Source organism: Scyliorhinus torazame, chromosome 12, assembly GCF_047496885.1.
Source record: "Scyliorhinus torazame isolate Kashiwa2021f chromosome 12, sScyTor2.1, whole genome shotgun sequence".
Classification (NCBI taxonomy): domain Eukaryota; kingdom Metazoa; phylum Chordata; class Chondrichthyes; order Carcharhiniformes; family Scyliorhinidae; genus Scyliorhinus; species Scyliorhinus torazame.
Genome location: NC_092718.1, coordinates 174,169,327 through 174,194,435, shown reverse-complemented (window position 1 = coordinate 174,194,435; position 25,109 = coordinate 174,169,327). Strand labels below are relative to the sequence as shown.

Here is a 25,109-nt window from a genome sequence, read left to right as displayed (position 1 = left end):
AGCGATGTACCACAGGGATCCATGTTGAGCACTTTATTGTTTGTTTTAACTATATAAAATACATAGAGGAGAACTAAGTAAGTTTTCAGGTGACATCAAGATTAGTCGGTGGTTGACAGTGAAGAAGAGGGTCGTAGGTTACAGGAAGATATAAATGGGTTGGTCAGATGGGCAGAGCAGTGGCAGATGATATTTAACCCTGATAAGTGCGAGGTGATGCACTTTGGAAGAAGAAACAGGACGAGGAAGTATGTAAGGAATGGGAGGACACTAGGGGGCGAGATTCTCCGTTTCAGAGACTAAGAGCGGGATTGTCCGTTTCTGAGGCTATGGGCTGGATTTTCTGATTTTGAGGCTATGCCTGGAGCATATCTCTAGTCTTACGACCAAAAGGTCGGCACTACCCCTGCACCGATGCTCTGCCCGGGTGGGGGCTAGCAGCCGCACCACGTAAAGCCCCCAACTTTGCCTGAGGAAACGGGCGGAGAATTGCTGGGTCCTTGGCCGTGCATGTGCACTACGATGACCTGCAGCAGTCACGCCGTACAACATGGCGCCGGCTGCCCGCGGACCCGGCCTGCCAGATAGTGCCCCCCTATAACCTCCCTCGCCATCCCAGGACCACATCCAACCAGTCCCCCCAGTCCCCGCTGAAGCCCCACCCACCCCCAGCCATCGGAACGGCTCCCCCTCCCGACTGTGGAGGTGCTGGACAAGGTCCGCAGCCGCCACGTGAGGACCCCGAAAACTGTGAGCACACGCGCCCCACGCTGTTGGGTAGTCGGCCCATCAGAGGCGGGGCCTCAGGGAGGGCCTCAGGTGACATCCTGAGGCCGTCCCAACGGCGTTCGGCATACTTAGCGATGACGCCGTATTTGAGGGTGCGGAACATCCGAAAAACCGCACCGCCCCCGATTTTGGTGTATTAACAGATTCTCCGGCCAATTGACGAACGCAATTTCAGCATTGGCAATCGGAGAATCCAGCCCTAATTGTTGACCCCAACGCAGAATCCATGGTCTTTGCGGCAGAAAAAGTCTTTTCATATTTTATTATATTATTATTATTTTTTATAAAAATTTAATTTAGTTGTTAGCCAGATCTTGGTAGAAAGTAAGAGGAATGGCAGGGAAGGGAGTGCAATGTTCCTCCTGCAGGATGTTTGAGGTGAGGGATGCAGTTAGTGCCCCTGCTGATTTTACCTGCAGGAAGTGCTGCCATCTCCAGCTCCTCCAAGACCGAGTTAGGGAACTGGAGCTGGAGTTGGAAGAACTTCGGATCATTCGGGAGGCAGAAGGGGTCATAGATAGCAGCTTCAGGGAATTAGTTACACCAAAGATTGGAGATAGGTGGGTAACTGTAAGAGTGACTGGGAAAAAGCAGTCAGTGCAGGGATCCCCTGCGGTCGTTCCCCTGAGAAACAAGTATACCGCTTTGGATACTTGTGGGGGGGACGACTTACCAGGGGTAAGCCATGGGGTACGGGCCTCTGGCACGGAGTCTGTCCCTGTTGCTCAGAAGGGAAGGGGGGAGAGGAGCAGAGCATTAGTAATTGGGGACTCTATAGTCAGGGGCACAGATAGGAGATTTTGTGGGAGCGTGAGAGACTCACGTTTGGTATGTTGCCTCCCAGGTGCAAGGGTACGTGATGTCTCAGATCGTGTTTTCCGGGTCCTTAGGGGGGAGGGGGAGCAGCCCCAAGTCGTGGTCCACATTGGCACTAACGACATAGGTAGGAAAGGGGACAAGGATGTCAGGCAGGCTTTCAGGGAGCTAGGATGGAAGCTCAGAACTAGAACAAACAGAGTTGTTATCTCTGGGTTGTTGCCCGTGCCACGTGATAGTGAGATGAGGAATAGGGAGAGAGAGCATTTAAACACGTGGCTACAGGGATGGTGCAGGCAGGAGGGAGTCAGATTTCTGGATAACTGGGGCTCTTTCTGGGGAAGGTGGGACCTCTACAGACAGGATGGTCTACATCTGAACCTGAGGGGCACAAATATCCTGGGGGGGAGATTTGTTAGTGCTCTTTGGGGGGGGTTTAAACTAATGCAGCAGGGGCATGGGAACCTGGATTGTAGTTTTAGGGTAAGGGAGAATGAGAGTATAGAGGTCAGGAGCACAGATTTGACGTCGCAGGAGGGGGTCAGTGTTCAGGTAGGTGGTTTGAAGTGTGTCTACTTCAATGCCAGGAGTATACGAAACAAGGTAGGGGAACTGGCAGCATGGGTTGGTACCTGGGACTTCGATGTTGTGGCCATTTCGGAGACATGGATAGAGCAGGGACAGGAATGGATGTTGCAGGTTCCGGGGTTTAGGTGTTTTAGTAAGCTCAGAGCAGGAGGCAAAAGAGGGGGAGGTGTGGCGCTGCTAGTCAAGCGCAGTATTACGGTGGCGGAGAGGATGCTAGATGGGGACTCTTCTTCCGAGGTAGTATGGGCTGAAGTTAGAAACAGGAAAGGAGAGGTCACCCTGTTGGGAGTTTTTTATAGGCCTCCTAATAGTTCTAGGGATGTAGAGGAAAGGATGGCGAAGATGATTCTGGATATGAGCGAAAGTAACAGGGTAGTTATTATGGGAGACTTTAACTTTCCAAATATTGACTGGAAAAGATATAGTTCGAGTACAATAGATGGGTCGTTTTTTGTACAGTGTGTGCAGGAGGGTTTCCTGAAACAATATGTTGACAGGCCAACAAGAGGCGAGGCCACGTTGGATTTGGTTTTGGGTAATGAACCAGGCCAGGTGTTGGATTTGGAGGTAGGAGAGCACTTTGGGGACAGTGACCACAATTCGGTGACGTTTACGTTAATGATGGAAAGGGATAAGTATATACCGCAGGGCAAGAGTTATAGCTGGGGGAAGGGCAATTATGATGCCATTAGACGTGACTTGGGGGGATAAGGTGGAGAAGTAGGCTGCAAGTGTTGGGCACACTGGATAAGTGGGGCTTGTTCAAGGATCAGCTACTGCGTGTTCTTGATAAGTATGTACCGGTCAGACAGGGAGGAAGGCGTCGAGCGAGGGAACCGTGGTTTACCAAGGAAGTGGAATCTCTTGTTAAGAGGAAGAAGGAGGCCTATGTGAAGATGAAGTGTGAAGTTTCGGTTGGGGCGATGGATAGTTACAAGGTAGCGAGGAAGGATCTAAAGAGAGAGCTAAGACGAGCAAGGAGGGGACATGAGAAGTATTTGGCAGGAAGGATCAAGGAAAACCCAAAAGCTTTCTATAGGTATGTCAGGAATAAGCGAATGACTAGGGAAAGAGTAGGACCAGTCAAGGACAGGGATGGGAAATTGTGTGTGGAGTCTGAAGAGATAGGCGAGATACTAAATGAATATTTTTCGTCAGTATTCACTCAGGAAAAAGATATTGTTGTGGAGGAGAATGCTGAGCCCCAGGCTAATAGAATAGATGGCATTGAGGTACGTAGGGAAGAGGTGTTGGCAATTCTGGACAGGCTGAAAATAGATAAGTCCCCGGGACCTGATGGGATTTATCCTAGGATTCTCTGGGAGGCCAGGGAAGAGATTGCTGGACCTTTGGCTTTGATTTTTATGTCATCATTGGCTACAGGAATAGTGCCAGAGGACTGGAGGACAGCAAATGTGGTCCCTTTGTTCAAAAAGGGGAGCAGAGACAACCCCGGCAACTATAGACCGGTGAGCCTCACGTCTGTAGTGGGTAAAGTCTTGGAGGGGATTATAAGAGACAAGATTTATAATCATCTAGATAGGAATAATATGATCAGGGATAGTCAGCATGGCTTTGTGAAGGGTAGGTCATGCCTCACAAACCTTATTGAGTTCTTTGAGAAGGTGACTGAACAGGTAGACGGGGGTAGAGCAGTTGATGTGGTGTATATGGATTTCAGCAAAGCGTTTGATAAGGTTCCCCACGGTAGGCTATTGCAAAAAATACGGAGGCTGGGGTTTGAGGGTGATTTAGAGATGTGGATCAGAAATTGGCTAGCTGAAAGAAGACAGAGGGTGGTGGTTGATGGGAAATGTTCAGAATGGAGTACAGTCACAAGTGGAGTACCACAAGGATCTGTTCTGGGGCCGTTGCTGTTTGTCATTTTTATCAATGACCTAGAGGAAGGCGCAGAAGGGTGGGTGAGTAAATTTGCAGACGATACTAAAGTTGGTGGTGTTGTCGATAGTGTGGAAGGATGTAGCAGGTTACAGAGGGATATAGATAAGCTGCAGAGCTGGGCTGAGAGGTGGCAAATGGAGTTTAATGTAGAGAAGTGTGAGGTGATTCACTTTGGAAGGAATAACAGGAATGCGGAATATTTGGCTAATGGTAAAGTTCTTGAAAGTGTGGATGAGCAGAGGGATCTAGGTGTCCATGTACATAGATCCCTGAAAGTTGCCACCCAGGTTGATAGGGTTGTGAAGAAGGCCTATGGAGTGTTGGCCTTTATTGGTAGAGGGATTGAGTTCCGGAGTCGGGAGGTCATGTTGCAGCTGTACAGAACTCTGGTACGGCCGCATTTGGAGTATTGCGTACAGTTCTGGTCACCGCATTATAGGAAGGACGTGGAGGCTTTGGAGCGGGTGCAGAGGAGATTTACCAGGATGTTGCCTGGTATGGAGGGAAAATCTTATGAGGAAAGGCTGATGGACTTGAGGTTGTTTTCGTTGGAGAGAAGAAGGTTAAGAGGAGACTTAATAGAGGCATACAAAATGATCAGGGGGTTGGATAGGGTGGACAGTGAGAGCCTTCTCCCGCGGATTGATATGGCTGGCACGAGGGGACATAACTTTAAACTGAGGGGTAATAGATATAGGACAGAGGTCAGAGGTAGGTTCTTTACGCAAAGAGTAGTGAGGCCGTGGAATGCCCTACCTGCTACAGTAGTGAACTCGCCAACATTGAGGGCATTTAAAAGTTTATTGGATAAACATATGGATGATAATGGCATAGTGTAGGTTAGATGGCTTTTGTTTCGGTGCAACATCGTGGGCCGAAGGGCCTGTACTGCGCTGTATTGTTCTATGTTCTATAAAAACCCGCCCCACACCTGGATAGAGTCCGCTACCATTAAGGGACAAGCACCAATGCCGTGAGGAACAATCGATTCAAATAAAAAACATTGCAGGATTTGCCGGGTCCGTGATTGACACTCGGTAGGCTGATAAGCTGCAGCCGCACATACACATTACACTCCCCACAAACACTCATCCCAGCCAACAAGATTTTGCGCTGGTGCATGCCCATACAGCTGATGGGTTGGCTGTGGCCAGAGGGCACCCAGGGGGATGCCCTGGGGGGACACCTATAAGATCTGCGGCACAAGATTCAAAGTGGGCCGTTAGCGGTGTGAGTAGCTGCATGGCTGCCTTGCCGGCTGCGGCAATGATGTTCCCTGCCCGTCCACCCCGACCCCACAGCCCACCTCCTGGCCACCCCCACTACTCTTAGAGTCATAGAATTTACAGTGCAGAAGGAGGCCATTCGGCCCATCGAGTCTGCATTGGCCCTTGGAAAGAGCACCCTACCTAAGCCCACACTTCCACCCTATCCCCGTGACCCCACCTACTCCCCCCGGCTCTGGCAGAAGCCCCCCCCGGCCAGCGGCACGACTATGGCGAAGTTAGACACCTTTCGTACGCCCTCTCTCTCCCTCAGCAGCCGCCACACCAGTTTCACGATTTTTAAAAGCACAAGTGAACCACGCTGTAGGGAACTTTGCCCAATGGAGGGGTGTGATGAACGGTCACTGCCTTGTCATCATGTAAGGTGATGTCCCCTTTAAGACCGGGCTTGGAACCCGGGGGATTCCGCCTTTGGCTCTGCCCATCTGTGAGCCATATATAAGAGGCTGCCTTGAAGGCTGTGCAGCAGTTAGCACATGTCTCGGCTCTAGCACAGTTCTTTGTCTATTAAAGCCTTCTTTACCGTTTACACTCTAAGCATCGTCATTGAGGGCACCTCAATTTAATAGACTAAACTAGATTAGGATGGACGCAGGCCTAAAACCAGAGAAGCTCAATCTGGAAGCACGGACACCGGAGGCAAAGGAAATTTTAAAATACTGGCTGAGGTGCTTCGAGACATACCTGGACTCCGCAAAGATTCCCATCCTGGGGCCATGCAAGCTGAGCCTACTCCACGCCCGGGTGAGTCACAGAACCTCCGCCACGCTCGAAAAGGCGACGACTTATGAAGAGCGGTTGAGTTACTCCGCAAGCTGTTTGTCAAACCCATCAACGAGGTACACGCCAGGCATTTGCTCTCTACCTGATGGCAGCGCTCGGGGCAATCGCTAGACAAATTCGTCGAGAAACTCACCGCGCTTGCTAGGGACTGTGACCATCAGGATGTGACAGGGGAAGTCCATATGAACCTGCACATCAGAGACGCTTTCGTGTCCGGCATCCGCTCGACCTACATCCGGCAGCGGCTGCTCGAAAACGGGGAAAAAGACCTCCAGGGCACACTAACGCTCGCCTCCTCGCTGGAGGTGGCCCGACATAACTTGGGTACGTACCCCGCGGACTCTGCGAGCCCCCCCCGGACTTCCTCAGACTCAGCCGTATTACAGGCCTGCGCCACGTGGCGACCCGCTCACCATGGGGGCAGACCGTGCTCCTTCTGCGGACAGGGCCAGCATCCACGCCCACGCTGCCCAGCCTGCTCCGCGATCTGCAGCGACTGGGGGAAGAAAGGGCATTTTTGCGAGTGTCTGCCTGGCCAGACCCAGGGGCCAGAAAAACAAAGAACAGCCGGCCCGATAATCAGTCTCTCAGGCCCACAGGCCACGCAATGCGGCTGCGCATCGACACGACACGCCCCCTTCTGACGCGTCATCAGCCTCATGCGAATCATGAGAGCAGCCATCTTGTCGGCGGCCCTCTTCTCGACCCGACACGTGCGACCGACGGGGCGGCCATTTTACGAGTCCGACTCGGCTGAGGACTCGGACTACCCGCGAGTGGGTGCGATCACCCTCGACCAAACTCGGCCAAAACACCTGCAGAACTCTATGATGCCGGTTCAGGTCAACGGGCGTGACATTGCATGCCTCTTCGACTCCGGGAGCACGGAGAGCTTTATCCATCCTGAAACGGTAAGGCACTGCTCCCTACGCACCCATCCCGCATCCCAAACCATAGCCCTCGCATCCAGGTCCCACTCCGTACAAATCAAGGGGTACTGTATCGTGGATCTCTCGTTCCAGGGTGCCAAATACACCCGTTTCAAATTTTATATCCTCCTTCACATCTGTGCCCCCCTGCTGCTTGGACTGGATTTCCAGTGCAGCCACCGAAGCCTGACACTGAAGTTCGGCAGACCCTTGCCCCCCCCTCACGGTATGCTGCCTTGCGACACTGAAAGTCGCACCCCCCTCGCTATTCACGAACCTCACTCCCGACTGTAAGCCAGTCGCCACCAGGAGCCGGTGCTACAGTGCCCAAGATATGACTTATATCAAGTCAGAGGTCCAGCGTTTACTGGGAGAAGGGGTCATCGAGGCTAGCAACAGCCCTTGGAGAGCGCAAGTGGTGGTAGTCCGGTCCGGGGAGAAGAAACGGTTGGTTGTGGATTATAGCCAGACCATAAACCGATTCACGCAGCTTGATGCGTACCCCTTCCTCGCATCGCGGAAATGGTAAATCGGATCGCCCAATACCGAGTCTTTTCCACGGTCGACCTCAAATCCACCTACCACCAGCTCCCCATCCGACCAAAAGACCGCCCCTATACTGCCTTTGAAGCAGCCAGCCGGCTCTTCCACTTCCTCAGGGTCCCCTTCGATGTCACTAATGGGGTCTCTGTCTTTCAAAGGGTGATGGACCAAATGGTGGACCAGTACGGTTTGCGGGCTACATACCCATACTTGGACAATGTCACCACCTGCGGCCATGACCAGCAGGACCATGACACTAACCTCGCAAAGTTCCTCCAGACTGCCCGAGCCCTTAACCTGACCTGTAATGAGGAAAAATGCGTTTTCCACACCACCCGGCTAACCATCCTTGGCGATGTCGTGGAAGACGGGGTCCTAGGTCCCGACCCCGACCGCATGCGCCCCCTTAAGGAACTCCCTCTCCCCCGCAGCCTCAAGGCCCTCAAACGGTGCTTGGGGCTTTTCTCTTATTACGCCCAGTGGGTCCCCAAGTATGCGGACAAAGCCCGCCCACTCATAAAGACCACCATTTTTCCCCTTCGGCTGAGGCTCAATTGGCCTTCAACTGCATCAAGGCCGACATCATCAAGGCCGCTATGCACGCGGTGGACGAAACCATTCCTTTCCAGGTAGAGAGCGATGCATCAGACATCACCCTGGCTGCTACCCTCAATCAGGCAGGCAGACCAGTAGCGTTCTTCTCCCGAACCCTCACCGCCTCCGAGGTTCGACACTCTGCAGTCGAAAAGGAGGCACAAGCCATTGTGGAGGCTGTGCGGCGCTGGAGACACTACCTCGCCGGTCGGAGGTTTACCCTCGTCAATGACCAACGGTCAGTCGCCTATATGTTCGATAACACGCAACGGGGCAAAATAAAAAATGATAACATTTTGAGGTGGAGGATCGAACTCTCCACCTACTCGTACGATATCAAGTATCGTCCAGGGGAGCTCAATGAGCCCCCAGATGTCCTGTCCCGCGGGACATGTGCCAACGCGCAGGACGACCGCCTACAAGCCATCCACAATGACCTCTGCCACCCGGGGGTTACCTGGCTCGTCCATTTTATCAAGTGCCGCAACCTACCTTACTCAACCAAGGAGGTTAAGGCCATGGTCAGGGCCTGCCAGATCTGCAAACCACACTTCTACCGGCCAGACAAGGTTCGGCTCGTGAAGGCCTCGGGTCCCTTTGAGCGACTGAGCGGGACTTCAAGGGGCCCCTCCCATCCACCAATCATTATGCCTATTTCCTCACCGTTACCGATGAGTTCTCCCGTTTCCCATTCGCCATTCCCTGCCCCGACATGACCTCAGCCACCCTGATTAACGCACTGCACAGCATCTTCACTCTGTTCGGTTTCCCCGCTTATATCCACAGCGACCGGGGTACATCGTTCATGAGCGATGAACTGCGTCAGTATCTGCTCAGCAAAGGCATCGCCTCGAGCAGAACGACCAGTTATAACCTGCAGGGAAACGGGCAAGTGGAGTGGGAGAACGCGACAGTGGGGAAGGCTGTCCTTCTGGCCCTGCGGTCGAGACGTCTCCCAACTACCCGCTGGCAGGAGGTCCTACCCGATGCCCTACACTCCATTAGGTCACTCCTCTGCACGGCCACGAATGAGACCCCTCACAACCGATTGTTTGTCTTCCCCAGGAAGTCTACCTCCGGGGTCTCGCTTCCACCTTGGCTGATGGCTCCGGGACCTGTTCTTCTCCGGAGGCACACGAGGAGCCATAAAACGGACCCCCTGGTTGTAAAGGTCCGATTGCTCCATGCCAACCCCAGTTACGCCTACGTGGAGTACTCCGACGGCAGGCAAGATATGGTTTCCCTCCGGGATCTGGCACCCGCTGTATCCCCCATTACAGACGCCCCTTCCCGCGCCGCTTCCCTGCAGGACCCGGCGCCCCCTACAACACCCCCCCTTCCGGCCCTACCCCTCGGTGGTGAGCACCTACCACGCGCCCCCCCTTTACACACCCCGCCGGCGCCAGCACCGCTACCCCTGGCCCTGCCTAGTTCCCCTGCCCCGACCCGGACCGAAGCTCCGACCGCTGTGCTCCCGGATGTACCCTCAACTGGGACGCCCGTGCCCGCCGCACCACCGCCCAAACTGAGGAGGTCGATGAGAACGATCCGGCCACCGAGATGGATGGGCCTATGATGGCACTTCAACCCCGCCGGACTCTTTTTTTAAACAGGGGGTGAATGTGATGAACGGTTACTGCCTTGTCATCATGTAAGGTGATGTCCCCTTTAAGACCGGGCTTGGAACCTGGGGGACTCCGCCTCTGGCTCCGCCCATCTGTGAGCCATATATAAGGACAGTACGAAGTCTTACAACACCAGGTTAAAGTCCATCAGGTTTGTTTCGATGTCACTAGCTTTCAGAGCGCTGCTCCTTCCTCAGGTGAATGAAGAGGTATGTTCCAGAAACACATATATAGACAGATTCAAAGATGCCAGACGATGCTTGGAATGCGAGCATTAGCAGGTGATTAAATCTTTACAGATCCAGAGATGGGGTTACCCCAGGTTAAAGAGGTGTGAATTGTGTCAAGCCAGGACAGTTGGTAGGATTTCGCAGGCCAGATGGTGGGGGATGAATGTAATGCGACATGAATCCCAGGTCCCGGTTGAGGCAGCACTCATGTGTGCGGAACTTGGCTATAAGTTTCTGCTCGGCGATTCTGCGTTGTCGCACGTCCTGAAGGCCGCCTTGGAGAACGCTTACCCGGAGATCAGAGGCTGAATGCCCTTGACTGCTGAAGTGTTCCCCGACTGGAAGGGAACATTCCTGCCTGGTGATTGTCGCGCGATGTCCGTTCATTCGTTGTCGCAGCGTCTGCATGGTCTCGCCAATGTACCACGCTTCGGGACATCCTTTCCTGCAGGAGGATACGCTGCAGGAAAGGATGTCCCGAAGCGTGGTACATTGGTGAGACCATGCAGACGCTGCGACAACGAATGAACGGCCATCGCGCAACAATCACCAGGCAGGAATGTTCCCTTCCAGTTGGGGAACACTTCAGCAGTCAAGGGCATTCAGCCTCTGATCTCCGGGTAAGCGTTCTCCAAGGCGGCCTTCAGGACGCGCGACAACGCAGAATCGCCAAGCAAAAACTTATAGCCAGGTTCCGCACACATGAGTGCGGCCTCAACCGGGACCTGGGATTCATGTCGCATTACATTCATCCCCCACCACCTGGCCTGCGAAATCCTACTAACTGTCCTGGCTTGACACAATTCACACCTCTTTAACCTGGGGTAACCCCATCTCTGGATCTGTAAAGATTTAATCACCTGCTAATGCTCGCATTCCAAGCACCGTCTGGCATCTTTGAATCTGTCTATATATGTGTTTCTGGAACATACCTCATCATTCACCTGAGGAAGGAGCAGCGCTCTGAAAGCTAGTGACATCGAAACAAACCTGTTGGACTTTAACCTGGTGTTGTAAGACTTCGTACTGTGCTCACCCCAGTCCAACGCCGGCATCTCCACACCACATATAAGGGGCTGCCTTGTGGGCTGTGCAGCAGTTAGCACATGTCTCGGCTCTAGCATAGTTCTTCGTCTATTAAAGCCTTCTTTGCCGTTTACACTCTAAACGTCGTTATTGAGGGTACCTCAAGGGGGAGAATTGTGGAGGCCCCGGACAATACCGGGTCAGGCTCGCTAATGATATGTAAACGGTGTCGACTGTACGTGCGTTCCGGAACGCATGACGCAGCTGACGAGGTGCTGGAGCATTCCGATTTGGCGTCAAATTGGCACCTGCCACGATTTCGGCATTGGAACCGATTGCCCAATCACATTTCCCGATTTTGGCATTGGGTAACAGAAAATCTCGCGCAAAGTATTGCCGGCAGGACTGAATTGGGAGTGTTCTCCAGTTTTGTCGAGGGCGTGAGTTCTGGACCCATTCAGGACATGCTAATGTGCCAGCATTTTACCCATGTGAAACTAGTGCAATTCCAACTGGTGCCGGAGTCGGATTTGCTGGGGCCAGAATTGGCTCTGGAGAGCTTGACAAGCTGCAAATACGCACTCCACTCCCCACATACTCCCACTCCAAGCAGGAAATTCACCCCACGCAGAGCTGCCCCGAGGTTTGCAGATGCGGAGCTGGAGACCATTCTGGATGTTGTGGAGGAGAAGCGAGGCACCTTCTTCCCCAGGGCGGGCAGGAGGCTACTTCCCGCTGATGTGAACTGTGTCTGGACAGAGGTATCAGAGGAGGTGAGCACCATAGGCCCCACCCTGAGAACCAGCCTGCAGTGCTGGAGGAAAATGAACACATTTCTTAGGGCAGCTTAGGTGAGACACCACCTCATGGCCCCAGGCATCACCCCCATCCCTCCCTCCCCTACCCCTCCTCCCCCCCCCCCCCCCCCCCCCCCTCAATGCATTGCGATGTCCCCATAGCAAGTGAGTCACCCCTCTCCCCAACACCACGCTTACCCGAGATTTCACCATGTGTCTTGTCTTTTGTCTTGCAGGATCACCATATGTCGAGGTCGGACCATCCGGGGTACCTCGTCCTGAAACCCTGCAACACCCCGGAGCACGAATCCGAGGACAACACCTGCACTCTCCACCATCCCAGAGACTGTCACCTCAGTGGTTCATTTTAGTGAAGATGTTCCTGGGACACTATCTGGTGCACACATCACACATGCTGTGGTTCATCAGTGTTATGGGCCAGGGTTTAGAGAACCCCAAAGTGTATCTTGGAGTTCACCTGACCCACAACTTTTAATAGATTGTGGTATGGGGAGCACACGGCCCACTCTACATGTGTGGTACAACAGAAATGGAAAAGTTTTTTTTAAAGCATAACAATGAACTCAAGTTCACCTTTTTAAAACATACAGTGAACATCTTAGCAACCATTAATTCAAATACAACCCCCAAAGAATACAACACTAATTCATCCTTAATAACTTCCCAAACAACATCCAGAAGACAAAAGAAACACCTTTTAACAGAAGCACATCAGGTTTACATTCACTACTGAAAACATTTATAATTCTGAATTCACCAAATGGTCAAGAGATAGTCTTTTCATGGCAGAGAGATCAGCAGTACACCTGCTTTGTCTGGCTTCAGCCCCAACACTGAAAAAACGAAACCAAAAAAACACTGACACACCCAAGCTTTTCTCAAAGTGAAACTAAAAAGCAGAGCCAGAGCTCAGCTCCACCCACACTCTGACATCACTGCAGTAACATGAGCAGACAGACATTTCTTAAAGTGACATTCTCATGACATCAGGTGGAGGTCGAAACCCCCGAGGGGGCTGACAGTGGGAGGGTGGCCTGACCGAGGAACTAGCTGCAGTCCAGACAGGTCTCAGGCTATTGGAAAAGACGGACTCATCAATGTTGGAGATGCAGAGGCAGAGCCAGGGTCTACAAGAGGGGGTGTCAGCTACCTTCCAGTGCCTGCAGATGCAGAAGGAGGTGCCGACAATGCATGCTACCCAGGCCAACACTGAACAAGTGGCTTCCATGGTGGAAGCCTTAGGTGCAAGAGTCACGGCCATAGGTCAAGATGTCCAAGGACTGGGGCACACTATGCGGGCAGTGGCTGTGGTACAGAACAGGGCAGCCCAGTCACAGGCAGTCATGTATCAGGCCCACATGGACATTGCTGCGGTGCTCCAGAGTGTGGCTTCATTACAAAGGGCCTTGGCTGAAGGCATCAACAGCACTGGTGGGGAACTGGCATATCTGGCATAGTCGCAGACAGACGTGGCCCAGTCCCTGTACTTCATGGCTGAGGGCATTGAGACTCTGGTCAGGATGAGAGCTGGCCTCCAGGACTGGTAGTTCCTGGTGACAGTAGTACCTCACGATCTCACTCCAGTCATGCCACCATCCCAAGGAATAACCCGGGAGCTATCGGGCACCCAGAGAGAGGAGGAGGTGATGGGGCCCCTGCCGGTGACAGTCGCAGGGGAGTGCTCAGCACCTCCTAATCCACCCCCACTTGACACTGGCATGTCTCTGGGGCATCAGGCAGAACAGGGTGGCACCCCACCACTTGTGACATCGAAAAGTCGGCCGGGCCCAACGAGGGCCAGTTGCTCCAGAGGACGGCCACCAAAGGTACCCAAGGTCACAGGGTGAGGTAGCAGCATGCCGCCTTCACATCTGAAGTGCTGCCTGGGACCCCGCCTTGAAGGAGCAGTAGATCGCACAAGAACGGAAGGTTAGACACCAGTTAATTAGCAGGGGTGCAGCACACAGGATAGTATTAGAGGCCAGGACACAATTATTGGATGCAGCACTAATAAACACCTGTTCACTTGACGTTCCGATCTGCCACAACCCTCTGTCTGAAGGGTGTGAGGGATGGGCTGGGTGTAGAGGGTGTGCCGGGTGGAGGGGTGTGGGTGGTCAATGGTGTGGAGTGTGGGTGTTGGAGGAGGGCATGGGCAGGGCCTCCATGATAGTCCAAAATCCTACCCGGGGTCACCCTCAGGTGCGGCAGGTGACGGGGCCAGGTATGTGGGGGGGGGCAAGTATTATGACCCATCACCGCTCACCATACCCAAACTGCACCCTCACTCGCCAGCCCCAACCCCACCCCACCTCTCCAGGGGGTCCAAGGGCCAGTGAGATGGAGTGACTAGCACACATGCAGGGACCACCTGGGTGGACAGTGAAATATTAATAATAATAATAATTGCTTATTGTCACAAGTAGACTTCAATGAAGTTACTGTGAAAAGCTCCTAGTCGCCTGTTCGGGGAGGCCGGTACGGGAACTGAACCCGTGCTTCTGGCATTGTTCTGCAATACAAGCCTGCTGTTTAGCCCACTGTGCTAAACCTGTGGGACCAAAGGCAGGAGTCAGACTTTGTCAAACGATGAAGAGCACCAGAACTTATCTCCAGCCGGTCATCATCATCCTCCATCCATGGACTAGACCCGCTACGGCTGCCAATCCAGGGCCAACACCCTGTAGTGAAGTTGATGGGAACCTCAGAGGGGAGTGGAGGAGCCTGCGTGAGGGGGATGGAGTGAAGGGAGAGGGGACAGGGGACGAGGTGGGTGGCTTTGGGGCGGGGGGATGTGGGGAGCTGGGAGAGGGAGGTTCATCTGCTGGTGGTCAGACCCCCTAGTCAGCGAAACTTGAGGTGATGAGGTTGTCTCGTGCGTGGCAGCAATGGTCCACACATTGTGCGGCCGGCCTCCTGTGCCTGCCTGGGCCCCATGCCCAGGTGTCCATCCTGGCCATCCTCCACATCCTCCTCATAGGATGAGGCCTGCCACTCCTCCTCCAGCATCACAATGTTATGCAGGGCACAGCAGGCCAGCACGATGTGGGAGACTCTCCTCGGGCCACATTGAGTGGCCCATGCATCGGATGCGCTTCTTCAAGTTGCTGATGCACCGCTCAATTACACTCCTGGTTGCTGCATTGGCGTCATTGTAACGGTTCTGAGCGTTGGTCTGAGGCCTTCAGACAAGCGCCATTAGCCATGACCGCAGCGGATAACCCTTGTCAATCACAGTGCGGTGCAACTGTGTGTGGATGTTTGCGAGATCCCAGACAGGTCCCCACTCGGCAACTGGAAGGTCCCCGTGGTATAGATGTTCAGGGCGACCATCACCTTGACGACCACCGGGAATGGGAGTCCTCCTCTATACCCCTTGTGGTTCCAAGTGCGCCATCATCTGGCATGGTCTCCCCACTTAGCCGCAGCCTTCGGCGGCACATTCAGTCCGGCAAGTCCTCAAAGGACAGGCGCCGACGGTACACACGTGCCCTGTTGCAATGCCTTCTTCGCACCACCTCCTCAGCCTGCTGGACGGCTGGCTCTCCAGCCTCACCATCTAGTCCCTGCTCTTCTAGGACAGGCTCCTGTAGTGCAGGGTCATCTCCGGGCAGCGACTGTGCCTGCATCCGCAGTGCATCTGCAAGGGCAGCTGCAGCCAGGTAGAAGGCAACCATTCCTGACTGTATTCCAAAATTCATTCTCTGCAGGGGATAAAGAGAAAATGTGTTAGCAAGATGTGCACTCCTGTGCCCATCCAAGTTCAACGGGATACGCGATGGCCCTGGATTACACTGCAGCCCCACCCTCCACATGCCCCCCCCCCCCCCACCCCCCTACAATCTGACCCCACCCCTTCCACAGTGCACCCCCGACCCCATCGATGACCGGAGAGCCTCTAAACTCACCGGCCAGCCCTGTCACCAGGGTTACCTGTGGCTACCGCAACCCATGTCAGCGGTACGCACTGTGGTCCCTGTCCTGTGTCTGCCAGTGGGGACTACTGTGCGTGTCCCCCTTGGATGGGCTGTGCATTACCCCATCAGCAAGGTAGCACCGGGGTGTGGGTTGGGGGGGAGTCACATTGTGCCATCGACCGCCTCCATGCTTGGTGGCTTGCGTGTGAGAAGGACCTATGGATGGGGCTGGACGAGGGGGCTTTGGCACCTGTTGGGAGCATAGCTGCAGTGTGCCGTGGGTCCTCGGTGTGGCACACATGTTGTGGTCAAACCCGGTAATGATACGGTAACGCATGCAAATGTCAGTTTTGAATTCCGATGCTGGCGCGGGGCGTGGAGTGTGTTGTCGCCGCCACCAGGGCGCCTGAGTGAGGTGGTCAGCTTAGTGCCCGGCGGCAACCTCGATTTTCAGCTGATGCCTGTTTCCGACGTTGCGGGTCAGAGAATCCAGCCCTAGGAAGCTCAGAGGAATGTATGGATATTGGGATACTTGTTCGCAGATCCCTGAAGGCGGCAGAGCAGGTCAAGATGGTCGTTAAGAAGGCATATGGGATACTTGCCTTTATCAGTCATGGCATAGGTTATAAGAGCAAGGAGGTTATGTTGGAGCTATACAGAATGTTGGATAGGCCACAGCTGTAGTAATGTGTGACATTCTGGTCACCTCACTATAGGAAGGATGTGATTGAAGTGGAGGGATACAGTGGAGATTCACCAGAATATTGCCGTGGATGGAGCATCTGAGCAATTAGGAGAGATTGGACAGGCTTGGAGAGTTTTCTTCGGAGCAGAGAAGGCTGAGGGGAATATGATTGAGGTGTATAAGATTATGAGGGGCTTGGACAGGGTAAATAGGAAGCAGCTGTTCCCCTTGGTTGAGGGGTCAATCACAAGGAGGCATAGTTTTAGGGTGATGGCCACGAGATTTCAAGGGGATATGATACAAAAGGATTCACTCAGGGGGTGTTGAGAATCTGGAATGCACTGCCTGGGAAGATAGTGGAGGCTGGAAACCTCACAACCTTTAAAAAACACTTGGATGAGCGGTCGAAACACCATCACATTCAAGGGTATGGGACAAGTGCTGGTAAGTGGGATTAGCGTGGGATCAGATACTTATTGTCGGTGCAGACTCGATGGGCAAAGGGTCTTTTCTGCACTGTTTGACTCTATGACGATGACTCTAATTCATTGCAGGTTCCGTCAGATGATCCTACGTTTACACAACCCAATGAATGCCTTCCTTTCTTTCGATCTGCTCCTGCGTGTGTCACTCAGCAGGCAGCCAGAATCTTTGGCCAGCTTTGCGTTCGTGAACAGTTGAATAGTATAACGTCCTTCATAGATGCCAACATGGTGTATGGCAGCACTGAAGCTGTGGCAAACACTATAAGAGACCAAGAGAATGATTTGGGTCTGTTACGTGTGAATAAGTTCTTCACAGACAATGGACTGGAACTCTTACCATTCGTGGACACCTCCATAAACCCTTGTGGTCAGACTAGCTGCAAGACAAGTGATAAAGGTCACTCTGGAATTCCATGTTTTCATGCTGGTAAGAAAAAAAAAACTAGGTAGCGTGTTCAAATGGTACACCTGATGTGCATAGAATTCTGTTGTTCGATGTACAATATATAGCTTGTTATTGGTTGCATAAAACATTCGCCAAAATTGCAAATGAGAACTAATTTTGCTCTGTGTTACGGAACTTTGGAGTAGCTTAAATAGGCATTAATATATGTTTTAAAGATAGTTCAACATAGGACTATGTTTGAAAGCAGCTTACTGTTAATTCAATTAAGAGAATGAATTTTGTATCAGGGAAAAGATAAGTTTTAGGGTCAGAAACCTACCCCCACCACCCCCAACCCCTTCAACAATTTAAGTCTGCTGGTGTCTATCTGGGAACTTGCCATTTCTTTTTCAGCTGCTGAGGGAACTCTTGCATTATCTTACAAAGAACAAAGAAAAGTACAGCACAGGAACAGGCCCTTTGGCCCTCCAAGCCTGTGCCAACCATGCTGCCCATCTAAACTAAAGTCTTCTTTACTCCCTGGGTCCATATCCCTCTATTCCCATCCTATTCATGTATTTAAATATTATTGCAGATTTACAAATATTAGCAGTTTTTCCTTTTATATTGTGAGGCACATCCTCTCCAACCCAAAGACTGCTTCCTTAGACCTCCACAGCATGGCTCGAATCTGCCTACTATCTCAGCTCTTCTGTCACTGAAATCCTGGGTGAAATTCTCCGGCCGTTGGGGTTGTATTTTCCCGCTGGCAGTGCACGCTCACCCGTGGGTTTCCTGGCTTCAATGGGAAAACCCTTTGACAAACTGTGGGAAGAGAGAATCCTAACCATCAACAAACAGCGCTCCACCAAGAGACACGTGGCAGTGGGACCGGAGAATCCAGCCCCCTTATATCACCTCCAGACTCGATCACTGCAGCATTCCAAGTGTTCCTCAACCTGAATCTTCGATCTGTCTTCCACTTTATTCCTCTCCATTCTGACAAATCTATTTTTGCCTGTGCATTTTCCCCATGCAAATTCAAATTAATACACTTTGCTGACTTATTGGAATGGTTTATCTATAATTGGCATCGGTCGTCCTCTGTTTCTATTTTCAGATAATCTGTAAACAGACCATTAAGCTAGTCAACACTTTGTGGCAGGCATTAGTATCTGGTATTCTTGTGATTTTCTTTCTCATCGCTTCTCGATAATCTTTTTATTGTCACAAGTATGAAGTTACTGTGAAAAGTCCCTAGTTGCCTGTTCGGGTAAGCTGGTACGGGAATTGAACCCGTGCTGCTGGCCTTGTTCTGCATTACAAACCAGCTGGCTAGCCCACTGAGCTAAACCAGCTATCTTTCTTCAGTCCTATAAAATTGTTTGGTTCTCTGTTTCCAATCCTGATGAGAGAATTATTATAAGGTCCGGGAAGGAATCCACACTCAGCTGAACAGGTTGAGTCAAAGGAAAAAGATTTAATGCAACAGAACCAAGACTACAGAGCAGTTACTCTACCGTAGGAACCAGCTCACAGTTCATGGCCCTCTGGTTTTATACAGGATGTAGAAGGTCTACAGTGGGGGAGTGCATATTCCCCATAGTCATTTTGGAATATCAATCCCCCAGTCTCATAAGTGCCCCATGACCTGTATAAGATTTCATTAATGTTCCGTGACCTGCTTAACCCCAGATTATGACAGGAATCTACAGCCAAACCTTAATGTTTATTTTGTCAGCTCAGTTGCTGATGAACCTCCAGAGTATTTTCAGCATTTTCCATTATTATTTCAGATTCCTAGAGTTTATCATCCCTTTTAACCACACAGGTGACAATCGCGTCAATGAACACATCAGGATGAGTGTCTTACATACATTATTCCTACGGCAGCACAATCGCTTAGCGAGAGAACTGAAGAAACTGAACCCACACTGGGACGGAGAAACAATCTACCAGGAGACGAGGAAAATAATGGGAGCAGTTCAGCAGGTGGATTAAAATGCGGCTCACAAACCTACCATAATACCTTCGCTCGTCGGATTGTCATGTGTACTTACTCATTTACTTGTGCACGCATCTGGCTAGTGCGCATGCACACTTGTGTGTTTGTGCACCTCTACACAGTTAACACGTAATGTTTGAAGTGTGCATACCCCACGTTACCTAACAAGTTTAGCAATTGTCAAGATTTCAGAAAGTTGTTGTTTCAAGATGAATGGTTTGAATTTGGCTACATGCACAGACTTGTATGGGAGTAAATGTGCCTCCCTGCCAGTGATACAAAAGCAAAAACAGTACTCTTTTTATGTTCCCATGGAGACATATAAAGAGAATTGGACCATTTCTCTAAGGGCACAAAAGCAATGGAAACGTTGCAGTGTTAATTCAACCAAAAAGGTGCCAAATGAATGACTATTGTGGTATCTTCAAAGACTGGTGATCACTAAGTAGTTAATGAATAAACAGTTTATTCAGATAAATAACTATTCACAGAGAATGAGATAAAGGCTGCCGTACTCCATAACTCCAAACTCTTAACTAACAGTAAAACATGTACTAGCCCCAGGATACACGTGCTCCAGCCGAATGGGCCAATGGGTCACATGACCCTCTGTGAACTTGCTCCATAAAGGGGCTGGCTACCTCTTCCCTCCCGCTTCAAGTACCTGATTAATATATTACAACAATAATGGAATTATTTATAATATTATACAACAAATTGATCTCAGCACAGTCCCTTATAAGATAAGTCGGACTGGGTACTTCCTGATCCTTTGGGTGTGTCGTAATTTACTAGCGGCTGCTCCTGCAGTAGAGGTAGCTTCGGTTTGAACTTCAATTGATTGACTCTCGACTTCTGAAGATGTGTCCGTAAAGATATTTCCCCCAGTTCCCCTTTAATATTACTAGGATTACATCAGGGAAGCTTGCTGCAGCATTACCTCCATCCAAGGCAACATCACTGACAGGCATACTATGGGTGGGCTGCCTCACTGGTCCGTTGTGCGATTCTCTCCTCCTCAAATGGTCCTGGTGGTTCTTCACCCTTTTTCCTTGGACATCTATCTTGAATGACACTGGATCTGCTCTGGCCACAACCAGTCCAGGGATCTAATTTGCTCCAGCATCACAATTCTTCACGTAAACCAAATAATCCAACTCAAATGTTCTGTCAAGTTTTCTTGAGTCGGCGTTCTGTCAGTTAGCAAGTCTTCTATCCAAGCTAATAAATGACCTCTAAGCCCATGTAATATTACCTTGTGTATTAACCTTTTGTGCGGCACCTTATCAAATGCTTTCTGGAAGTCCAGATATACTGGGCTGGATTCTCCAGAAATGGGGCTATGTCCCCAGGCCAGCGTAAAAACCTGGCATCTCACTCTTGACTTTCCTTAAGAAAGTCCTAAACGATTCTCCTACCTGCAGGGGGATGGCAGAGCCCCGGAGTGCTCCTCACAGCTCTGCCTGCGGATAGGGGGCCCCGCAATTCGGGAGTTTGCGCATACGCATGGCAGCGGCTTGCAGCAGCCGCGCTGTGTACGATGGCAGACCAGGTCCGTGGACTGTCATCCAAAATATAGGCCACCCCGAGATAGCGCACGCCCACGGATCCATTCTGCCCCATTGCTCCCCTAGCCTTCCATGAGTCCCCCTGGTGATCGATCCCCCGCCCCCCACCAGGGCGGGCGCGGACTGAGTCCTCAGCTGCCACCTGAGGTTCCTGCTGGCCGATACGTGTTTGGAACCACGCCGCCGGGAACTTGGCCAGTTTTGCGTGGAGAATTGTGGCGGGGTGCCTCTGTCAATGACCCTCTAGCCGTGCCGCGTAGATCCCGAGCGAGCGATTCCCGAGCGATTCTCCGGGGACCGGGCCGAATGCGATTTCGGCACGGGGCTGCGGAGAATCCAGCCCACTACATCTACAGGATATCCATTATCCACTTGGCTTGTTACATTGTCAAAGAACTCTATCAATAGGCAAACACGATTAACCCTTCATTGGACCCTTCATTGATTGCACTTTGGCTTTCCAAATGTCCTATGATTACTTCTTTAATAATGGATTCTAACAATTGCCCAATAACAGATGTTAAACTAACTAATCTATAGTTTTCTACTTTCTGCCTCCCTCCCTTTTTGAATAAAGGTGTTACATTAGCATTTTACAATCCACTGGAACCTTTCCCATGTCCAGGGAATTTTGGAATATTTTAACCAATGGATCCACTATCTCTGCTGCCACTTCCTTTAAGACCCTAGGATGTAACCCATCAAGCCCTGGGGACTTCTCTGCCTTCAAACCCCATATTTTCTTCAGTACTTTTTCCCTGTTGATGATGATTGTTCTCAGTTCCTTCCTTTCTGTTATCTCTGTATTACCTGCTACTATTAGGATAGTACTAGTGTCCTCCACCGTAAAAATAGGCAAAATATTGATTTAGCATCTCTGCCATTTCTGTGATCCCACTATTAGCTCCCCAGTCTGATCCCCCAAGGGACCATCATTCACTTGAACTACATTCTTCCCTTTTATATACCTTTAGAAGCTTTTGCTATCCTTTTTTATATTTTGCGCTAATTTTATTTCATAATTTACCCTTGCTCTTTTTAAAACTTTTTTTAGTAACCTTTTGTTGCTCTTTTTATAACTTTTTTTAGTAACCTTTTGTTGATCTTTACAAGTTTCCCAATCTTCCAGCCTGAAACTGGCCTTTGCAATATGGTATGCCCAGATTGTCTTTATGTTATCTTTAACTTCCTTGCTTAGCCATGGATGTTTTTCACCCTCTTACAAAATTCTCTCTGGAATATATTTTAGTTGTGAGGAATTGAACATCTCCTTAAACAACTGCCGCTGCTCATCAACTGTCCTACTTTTTAGTCTTCCTGCCCAGTCCATGAGGGCCAAATCTGTCCTCATGCCTACGCAATTGCCCTTGTTTAACTCCAGATCGCTAGTGCGGGACTCCAGTTTCTCGCTCTCAAACCACATTTGAAATTCTATCATGAAAGGGCAAAATTAAACAAGAAATTGGATGACTGCGAAGCTAGTCTGCCCTGGTTGAAGGCTCCTTTCTGATGCTCTCTCCAATACCACCTCTCATGCTTCTTGAGTAAAGTAAAGTAAGTAAAGTTGCCTTAGTCCCAGAGGACCATAGGCTGTTTTCCCCTTTGAGGGGAAGAGCTGACTGGTGGCGATTTAACCTGAGGGTCACCACACATCAGGGGAAGGGCAAGCTTGAGAAGACAGGACCTTCATGGTAACCTCAGCCGCTATGGCTTCTTGAGTAGCATGTGTAAGGGTGCCAATATTGTAGAAAGATTAGGAATAAATCTGTCACAATAATTCACCATTCCTAAAAAGGATTTAAATTCCGACAAATTTTGGGGGCCAGTGCTCCCTTAATTACTTTTAGCTTCTCCTCCATAGGGTACAGCTCTTTGGCGTCTACTCTAAATTCTACGTACGATTATTCATGAGCTTGGAACATACATTTTTCTCTTTTCCGCCTTACTTCAGACTTCTTAAATCTTTTTAAACCCTTTTCAAGATTTGCTCGGTGCTCCTCTTCAGATGCTCCTGTTGGCAGTTCATCGTCTAGATAGGCAACCACCTTGGGTATAGATCCTGTAGTAAGCTTTCCATCGCACGCTGGGAAATTGCACACCTCGATGAGGCTCTGGAGTGTAGCTACGTATCCTGGTATAGGCCTTTGTTGGTATTTATGGTAACAAATTCTCTGGAAGTCTTGACTAAATCTAACTGCTGGTGCACATGGCTCATATCAGGTTTTGCATAAATTAAGTCTCCTGACAATTGAGCATATATATCCTCAATTCTTTGTAATGGGTATCAGGTACAATTTTTCCATCTGAGTCACAGTTAATTTGCAGCTCCCACATATCCTAATGGTTCCATCTGATTAACCACTGGCATGATGGGAGCCGCCCCGCTGAAAACTGTACAGGCTTGGTCGTGCCTAGTTCTTCCAGTTGCTTGAGTTTAGACTTAAACTTCTCATGTAAGGCAAAGGGGATGGATCCGGCTCTACAAAATTTGGGCGTGGCCTCTGGATCAATGTAAATCTTTGCTTTCAGGCCCTATATCTTGCCTAATTTGTCGTTGAAAACCTGGTATTTTCTGAAGACTTTGTGAAAATCTCCTCTGTTAATTTTGAAGATTTCTAGTCAATTTAATCTAATTTGGTGAAGCCAATCTCGGCCTATCACACTTGGCCTTTGGCCCCCCCACTATTATTAGAGGCAGTTGACTGACTGGTGTGTGGTAGCTCATGGATGTTGTGGTTGTTCCCAGGATCCTTAAAGCTTCCCCAGTGTACATGACTGGCCTGGCCTGCGTGCTGCTTAACTTCAGGGGCTGGGTCCCACCTTGTAAATAACAAAACGTTTGCTCACCTACTACTGGAGTGGAGACACGTGTGTCCACCTCCATTTTAAGTGACTGACCATTTACCATTAACACAATTGTAATAGGGGCTGTTTCACCAACCTTTATGTTCTTTAAACTGTCTACTTCAGATCCATTTTCAGGGTTCTCAGCACTGTGGTCTGGAGTCGGATATTTTTTGTTGGACCCCTGGAGGCTCTGTCTAGCCTTGCGTTCCCTAGCCTTGTGTCCCCTTCTATTGCAGGCACATTATACAGCTTCCCTGAATTTACATCATTCCTGGGGATGATCTCCCCCATACTAGTAGCATTCTTCATAACTCCTGGTCTCTGGACCAAATTTCCTATATCTCTACACTCTCTTTTGCTCCCAGCCTCTTTACTTTCTGTGTCTTCATACCTGAAGCCATGACTGTTGGAAGCTTCTCGCCAACCTTGGTGGACCTCACTTGTTCGCACACTCTGCAGTTCCATCTTCCCCATTTTGGCACTTTCCATTGCCTCGGCAACCTCCAATGGCTTATTTAAGGTAATCTCTGACTCTGCTAGCAATTTCTTTTGTAGGGCTGTGTCATTAACATTGCAGACTAGTCTGTCTCTCAAAATGTTGTTGAGTGCAGTCCCGAATTCACGATTCTCAGCCTTAATTCACGCTATGAACGCTGCTATTGTCTCCCCTGCTGCTGTTGTTGTTGATTAACATTTTCTTTGTTACATTGTCACCGAGGGCTTTGAGTGATAATGTCCCTTGACTAGTTTCACAAGCACCGCAAATGTTTGGGAGTCGGGGGCATCTGGAGAAATCAAACTCCTAATCAGGTTGTAGGTCAGGGCCCCACGGGCTGTTGATAGGATTACCCGCTGCTTCTCCTCCCCACAATTTCATTGGTCTTAATGAAATAGCGCAAGTTTCAACATATAACATCCACTGCTCCGTGTTAGGATTGAATGGTTCAAGTTTCCCAAAATAGGGCATTTTGACACTTACAGACTGCTGAATGTGTTTGCATCAAAGGAAAGCCTTACAAACAAGGTCTGCTCTCCCAATTTCTGTAGCAGTAGGAAGGCACTCCAGTTAATCCTCATCGCCAAATGTAGTATCATGAAAGACTGGCGGCCACCAAGTAGATTAATGAATAAACAGCTTATTAAAGCAAATAACAATTTGCAGAGAGTGAGATAAAGGCTACCGTACTCCATGACTCCAAACTCCGAACTAACAGTAAAACCTGCACTCAGCCCCAGGATTCGCACGCTCTGGCCCAATTGGCCCTATGGGTCACATGATCCTCCACTG

General features: G+C 50.4%; 1 protein-coding gene across 1 annotated transcript in view; it reads left to right on the top strand.

Moving 5' to 3' along the window:
• LOC140387114 (eosinophil peroxidase-like) overlaps nt 1-25,109 on the top strand; it is a 221,004-nt gene that overhangs the window by 124,824 nt on the left and 71,071 nt on the right. Inside the window, exons 8-9 of the mRNA XM_072470125.1 lie at nt 17,086-17,443; nt 19,233-19,393. Of these exons, the coding sequence (XP_072326226.1) occupies nt 17,086-17,443; nt 19,233-19,393 (519 nt within the window). The remainder of the gene's footprint in view (nt 1-17,085; nt 17,444-19,232; nt 19,394-25,109) is intronic.